Below are 8,121 nucleotides of genomic sequence, written 5' to 3' on the forward strand. Positions count from 1 at the left end.
GGATGCACATCGAAATGTTTTAGGATTGTAATAGAAGTTTGTCTTGCTACAACAAAATGATTCTTTTTAATAATTGTCTTCCTTGATAGGAATTTTCTTATTCACTTAGCCCAGTTTTTTTTTTTTTGAGAGATATTCACTTTGCCCAGTTATATACTCCTATCCAGAATGGATCTTTTCTCTTCACAAAATCTTATGATATGGGAACATTTAGTATTAATTAATCTCTCTATATATAAAACACTACGAAGTTAACTGATATTATTTAGTTCTACACTACTCATTTTAGATTTTAATGTGAGAAGATCCATCTCTATCCCGTTTCTTGCAAACTGTTCTTTTCACAATTCACGCTCATCTTAGAGGATCGTTGGTTTTGCTTTCGCCCAAGAAAAAAACATAAAAGAAACAGTTTGCAGTAGTGAAACCCTGTGTAAAAAAAAAAAAAAAATACGGGGCTGAAACACTAAACATCTTGCCAGAAATCAATTAAAGTTGCACTGATCGTTATTTCAAAAAATAGCAATAGCTAGCCAATTGGAGTATATGCTTGATATCGAAAATGGAAACAACACATCCAGAAATGAGAAGTTCCTGAGAGAGAAGTCATAATTCATTACAGTAATTATCCAATCATTTAGGAATGTAGTAACAAACATTAGGCACAGCAGAGTCTCACCAACAAGTATTCATTGGTTGACTTTCACATTGTTTAAATATCAACACTTCATCGAGATCTGAAAATAAGCATGAATAGTGAAACATTGGTGTCTGCATTTTATGCAAGCCAATGATCACAACGAAACAGTTTTGACAGAATGAAAGAGCAAACATCTACCATACTAACAACAGTTTCTTGATTATGTTGATAATAGCACTAGACAATACTTGGGTACTGCTTTGCCTGTAGCCGGACCCTTCTCTTATACTCTGTGGTATCCTGCAAAAGGTATTAAGATGCAAAGATTATTTCACGGTAATAAGAAATTTAAATCCCTGTTAACCTCCATAGAAATAAAGAGGTAGCTATAAAATGTTGCATATCAGATCACAAGGTCTCAGCACCTATTATTCACAATGCCCCATTTTCAAAGACTATTGAAGAGAATGTGAGCAACAACAATCCTAATATCAACAATCATTTGGAAACAAGACCAGTACATGGATGATGAACACTTTGAAATTATATAACTGTGTCGACAGTGCTTTGATTCTAAACCAGATAAAAAAAACAGTTCGGTTTCTTGTCAAAGCGGTCTTGGATGCCCAAAAGAATTAATTTATTAATTACCTGGATAAACAGATGATAGCCTTCTGTCTGAGCAGGATCAGCAGGATTTGGCTGGTCAAGCAAATCTTGAATGCCCACAAGAATTTGCTTCACTGTTATGGCTGGTCTCCACCCCTACATGTAATAATGAACCTATAATCAGTTTGCTTAGAATGTTAAATCATACTATATGAACTGTTTTTAAGCAGTCTTGCAATTATTAAGAAAAATGTACTTACACTATCTTCATTGAGTATAGACAAGCAAACAGTTCCCGATGGGTAAACATTAGGGTGGAAGAAACCTTGGGGGAATTTACACTTTGGGGGCTTGCTAGGGTAGTCTTCACTGAAGTGTAATGTAAGTGGGAAGTAGCCACCCTCCCAATCAGTCTGCAGCAAATGACGTAAAATTATTATGTAAATTAGTGGATCAATATTCAATAAGATGATTAATTAATTTGCAAGTTCAACCCTAGAAACGGAGACGGAGAACAAGGTGTGATTCTATTACAAAACTTTCATGGGTAAAAATTCAAAGTAATTTCTACAAACTTGCACTTATCAAATGTAAATAAAAAAACCCAAAGAAGTTGGTATTTAACACTTAGACATATAGTTTGTTACTTCAAGCCAAGTGCCCTGGTTTACATATATTTTATTCATACCAGAAACTTCATTTGCAAATATTGTTTATTTTGTAAATTGTAGTATTAATGGGGAGTGTCAATTCTAATTTTTTTGTAGAATGCCAAGAAAGAAAGGAAAACCAAGAAACTAAGAGTGCAGGAAACATACACCCATGGAATCTGCAATCAAACAGCTGCTTAGGGTGTTACCCAAAAAAGAGGAAAAAAAAAAAACATTAGGGAAATCATTAAATCTTCAATTTATCATCTTGAGAAATACCCAACTTGGCCAAGAAGCCAGCACAAACATTATCTTCACCGAGAGTCAGACAAGGACACCTTCCAATTAAGAGCAAAACAAGTCCCTGATGCTTTGGAGGATAAAAGCATAGAGATTATTACGTTCAATCATATTAGACAAACAGGCAATAGCATTCTTTACACCACGCAACAAATGACAGATTTGTATACCAAATCCCAAGCAACAGTCAGACCATGAAGAATAGCATGAAGTTCTGCGTGAGAGGGACCAAAGAATCCCACAAAGCCACCTATCCAATCACCATAAATATTCCTAAACAGACCTCTAAAACCAGACCTGATGGGGCTATAAATGATAGCTTCCATCCATGTTTAAAATAATTGAATCATCGTCAAGAGCAAAGCTTGCCCTCCATGTACACTTAGGTGTTGCAGTTGGAGGCGGTAAACATGCATGAATCAAGGAAGTGAGATTGCTAGTAACTATCAATAATTGTTTATTGGCATGGTAATCAAGATCGTGGGTCATCACGTGAAATCGTGAATATCTACGGTGCAAACCTACGACCCTGATGGATGTGAGCTTGTCCATGCATGGGCAGAATCGCAATCTGGTGGGTACAGGTGGGATCGCCGTGCAAAACCGTAAAAATGGTGGAATCTTGCGACTCTGCTGCTTCCATTTTTGGATTTCTTAGAGCTGGATTTGTGGGTCGGGCCCATGACCCGGTTCCATAAATTTGTGACTCGGTCCCAACTTCCTGTCTCACACGAACTCCCTCGCTCACGTTGAGTTCTGCTCTGTTTTGGATACATGAGAACAGAGATCTCTTCACTACTGTGTGCATGAACTCTCTCTCACCCCTGCTCTGTTTTGTATACAAGAGAACATAATTCTCTTTGCTACTGTTATCCGTACTTACTATTTGCTAGAATTGAAAGCAACTATTTCCCTGCTATGAATCTTAGTTGTTGAGGCATTTATGACATTTCTATGTGTTCTGAATTTCATAATCCAAAATTTAAGTTTAATTAAATATTTTGAATGTAATATACTATCTCAAATCAACTATTTTTTACTCAATTCCCTATCCTACCAAACCTGATTTTGGTGGCATAGTCCATCTTTGTCCAAAAAAACATGAAATTTCAAATGGATAAATTTAGGCATACTATTATAGCTTTGTTTCGACTCTTCTCTAATAAAGAGATAGTATATAACTGCCAAACAATAATTTTGAAAGAGTGTTTTTATTAATAAAAAAGAAACTGCTTTGTGAGGGGATCAACAAGAATAGAGCCTATAGCCCTGCATCTAAGTATTGTCGACTTCTAATCCCTTAGTGGATAATTAAATGTTGATTTCAATTGACCCAGTATAGTCAAAGGGCTCAAAGGATTGGGGCACTAAACCCAGTGTTGTCAATCACAGAAAATAACAGTTTATTCAAATTTTGCAACCCAATAATGCTATAGCACCGCCATTTGACAACATTTTATATTAAATAGCGTATCCTGGAACAATATTGATTTACTGAAATTCCGCAACGCAATAGCACTATTGTGCCGCTATTACTGCTATTGAACAACACTGCATGCAACTTCAGTAAGACAAGTGCCTCGGGGCATATGCCTTGGGCAATACCTCTCTGTTTCAAGTACACGCCATTAGATAATTGTAAAAGCCCCCACAAAAAAAAATCCCAGGCAGAGCAAGGTGATATAATGCTAACAGGGAAAATGGTTAGAACATCAAAAACTAACAGGTTGTCAGTTTCTCCGACTCTTCACAGCAAGCAACCTTTTACATTTACTACATTTAATCTATAAGGCTGGTTAGTGCAAGATGGTTAAACTTTTAACATTTTCCTTTTTCAATGAGCCAGGCACACACTTTTCCCCCCTCTATTCTCAAGACATTAAAACACCTTAGAACCAATTGACCCCCTGTCTCTTGTATTGTCTAATTTTCAACAGAATTAATATAAGTGAAGTGGCAAAAGGACATTGAAGGAGAGACAGTAACGCATAATAGTAATACAACCAGTACAAGAATGAGAAGATGGAAAAACTGCTTCTATTACAGTCAGAGTCAATAAGTCTTGAGTTTAACCAAAATTGCCAATATATATTTTCATATTTTATTAACAAATTCACGTCTCTCAATTAATACTAACGCATGTGAAGAATTTGTGATAAGTACGAAAAATAAGTTGGCAAGTTGCAAAATACAAGAATTTTTTTAGCGAGAAACTAGTGTAGTGAAATCATAAAAGGGAATTTGATTTTTAAGCAAGTTTTTGTAAGTGTAAAGATGTTTTACACCATCAATCAATCATAACCACCAGATCATTAAAAATGTTTGCCTTATAACTACTTCCATTCATTTGATTGTTTACGATCTGATGACAGTGTAAAACTTTATACATTAAAAGTGTAAGCAAATTAAACTCTTTAAGTATTCATATTGAATAACGGCCCCGCAAAGATATCCTGATGATGGTGATTAATAGTGAACAGGGGGTAACTAAAGGGTGGCAAATGCGACCTAAATTTGAAAACAATTCTCCACAATATCAAATATCATTGTTGTATAAAACCTTGGTTATGAAATTTAGGAGTTTCAAAATGCTCACGAACATTATTTAGAGCTTGTTTGGATTGACGTATTTAAGCATATCTACTGACATAAACACTTTTGACACTGTTTGGGAGAACTTATGAAAACCGCTTATGACACGTTAATAAGATGTTTTCAACTTATTTAAGAAATTAGAAAACGACATATAGATTATACAACAACTGCTTAACTTTATTTTATCTTGAGTTATAGAAATAGCTTATATGATAAGCACTTATACTATAAGCTGTAAAATAAGTTGTTTATCCAAACAGGACCTTATTTGGATGGTAAACTCTTATCTTCTCATCCATGGATGCATGCAATACATTATGTTCAGCCAACTAACTTATAAAGCAAATTACTGCAAGCAATATTTTTGCACAAGTACATGTACTTGTGCAAACACACATGAAACAAAAAGAGGTATCCGTATCCCTAAATAGAAGAGACACTTCAGATCGAAGATGTATCAGGTGTCTGACACCACACATGTATGGTTACATTCAACCACTTCCATTCTCTCAAATTATTATCAGTGTCAGTGTCGTCTTCGGCAGTATTTCATAGGTGTCCCCCCAACCCTACCCCAGACACAAGTAAGAAAATCTAAATTCACATAGAAATACCCAAATTTTCACTAAAATAAAATAAAATAAATTTCATAAAAATAAAACTAAGATTTTCATTCAAAATCAACGAAAAAATTGAAAGAAGAAAACAAACCCCAGCTTTTCCAGGAATAGTACAATGCCAAATCATCAAATTCACAGAACCATCAGCTGCTGTCTCCGGCTTCGCAACAAAACCCTAAATCACAACAAACAAAAAATCAACAAAACAAAAAAAAATAAAAAAAAGAAATAGCAGAAACAGTGATTGTACTCACATGAGGATGATTCTTCCGCCATGATTTCCGTTCCTCAGTAAGCCGACCACGAGCAATACCAGACATAGTTGTTGTGTTTCGAATTTCACTACTCAGTGATTAAGAAGAATTCGACGAAAACGATAACGAAACAAACGACACAGTTTCGTTGTGTTTTCAGTCTTTCTTTCTTTCTTCTCTTTTTCCTTGTGAGGAAATGAAATGAAATGAACGAAGGTGCTTTATTATTATTTCTAAGAAATGATGATAAAATTGAATGTACGGTTGTGATTCGATCTTGAGTTTGATTTAATTGTCGTTTTCGTGTTTTTATTGTTTTTTTAATTAATGTGTCTGCGTATGCAAAAGTGTAAAGTCAATGTATATTTATTCCTAAGATTAAATTAAATAAATAAATAAATTTCGCGTGAGAATCACGCTGTAGTAGCTAACTAGCCATCATCACACATTCACGTGATCAACTATGCTTATGCTATGTCACTTTCTTTTTCCATAAATTGACCCAAACCTAAAATTTGAATCCTATTCTTACTTTGTCTTATGCATTGGGGAGTTGGATCCTTGTGTGTGAAACAAATATCAGAGTTATGTTGATGTTGATGTTGATGATGATAACACAAGACTTCATTTATAGTTTTACAAGTGATAAGAGTTTAATACTCCATTTTAATTCTTAGATTATTGACATAGCTCTCTCATGTTTTTTTCACGAATGAAAGGGATCTAAATTTTAAGATTAGAGTTGGTTATATGAACTGAGATTTCTGAACTTCTTTGTTTAATTTGTGGATCTTGCATGTTAAGATATATGCAAGGGTTTGTGGTGACCAAGGACAAAAACAATCAATATGTGTTTGGAAGTAGTACTTTGGTAAAAATTGTTTTTGAAAAATAGATTTTAGTTAAAAGTGTGATGCTAGATTCTATAACTTTAACCATAAATTAGGAGTTATGATATAATTACGGTTATAGCAAAGTCTTTGGGTCCGACGCTCTTCCATTTGCTTTGTAGAGCGGTGTCTTATCGGAAGTCATGAGGAATCATAGGGGTTAGGATTTGAAGGTCCTCTGGGCATGAAAAGTTTGGATAAAGGTGGGATGATGAAGTAGATTTGTGAAAATTAGGATTTCAGTTTTTGGATAGTGTAGGGTTTGGAGGAAAATTGCATTGAAACTTTGGTTTTGAATCTTTAAATTTGGCTTCAATGACTTTGAGTAATCCATTGGCTTGGGAAATTGAAAAGGGTTTTTGTATGGCCAATTTATTTCAAATTACTAGGATTAAAATTGAAATAAAACAATTAAAAATGGTTCCTAGTGGGAGTCCCAAAACATTACTGCCTGTTTTTTCAACAAAACAAAAAAACTTGATATTCACAAACAATTCCATGTTAACTAAATTTTAATAGTTGAGCTTGGTGTTTCTCATAGGTGAATGGACCAAATCACAAATCTAAAGCTCCAGAGAAAGTTGGCCAATCAAATAATTATTGGTTTTGAGATATCTATTTCTATCAACTAAGGGCGCCTCCTTTCATATAAAAGGATACCATATATAAAGGATTTTCATGAGTGATGTTATAAAATGTGAAAAAAAACTACTCATTGTGAAACAACCACTCTAGAGGGTTTATGCCGTAAAAAACTACTCATCGCCTATAAGTTACCAAGATCCGCTCATTGCCATGTCTTGTGCACCGGTGATCACTCCCCGTCCTCGTCAGCCTCAGGCGTTACATAAGTTAAGGTTAGGGAAACATGAACAATGTTTTTAAGGTGTAGTGGTAATAATTAATTCATACCCAGGAAGTATTAAGGAAGAGGTTGAGCATGATATACTCGATAACAAAGTCGTGTTCTAGTGTGCAAAAACTCCCATAGACTGTAGTGTTTTTCCGATGAATGATTTGGGAGATTCATGCTTGTCAACCATGAATGTGTTGAAGCTATCATGTTTGTTGTTCATAAGTCTCAACTGTTCAGTCATGCATTGGTTGATTTTGTTGATAACTTTACTCACTGTTAATGGCTTGCCAAAATGGCGTCATCAAGGTCTTTAGTGGTGGGATTTGTTGATTTTGGAGGCATTGAGCAATGGAATGAAAGCCCCAACGATGGTTGGTTCTACAACTTCAATGACAAATTAGGGTTAAAACAAGGTAGGGAAATAAATATAAAATTAAATATATGCAAGTTCATTGATTACTTTTTCATTGATGATTTTTTTAGTTTTGTTGATGTCATAATGTTAATGAAGGTTTTTCGAAATGATTGCTCTTGTATTCTTAATTTGGGTTCATGGAGGAAAAACAAATGGGAAATTGTTTTCTTTTAATTATGTTCTCTTAATTATTTTTAATATGCCTTGTTGCAATTTATCCACATTGAGCAAACAAAAATGAAAAAAAAAAGTTTAATCACACTAACCACGTCACATACGCTTATTTGCGCAA

The 8,121-nt window shown here is 34.6% G+C and overlaps 1 protein-coding gene across 1 annotated transcript; it reads right to left on the reverse strand.

The window, feature by feature from the left end:
- Window positions 1–550: 550 nt before the first annotated feature.
- On the reverse strand, window positions 551–5,876 carry LOC25493475 (SUMO-conjugating enzyme SCE1). The gene is made up of 5 exons (XM_013601981.3): window positions 5,669–5,876; window positions 5,506–5,589; window positions 1,510–1,662; window positions 1,292–1,405; window positions 551–940 (listed from the first exon to the last, which is right to left on the reverse strand). Exons 1-5 carry the CDS (start codon window positions 5,732–5,734, stop codon window positions 878–880), a joined length of 480 nt encoding a protein of 159 aa, XP_013457435.1. The 5' UTR covers window positions 5,735–5,876; the 3' UTR covers window positions 551–877.
- Between the last annotated feature and the right edge of the window lie 2,245 nt (window positions 5,877–8,121).

This window comes from Medicago truncatula, chromosome 4 (assembly GCF_003473485.1).
Source record: "Medicago truncatula cultivar Jemalong A17 chromosome 4, MtrunA17r5.0-ANR, whole genome shotgun sequence".
Taxonomy (NCBI): domain Eukaryota; kingdom Viridiplantae; phylum Streptophyta; class Magnoliopsida; order Fabales; family Fabaceae; genus Medicago; species Medicago truncatula.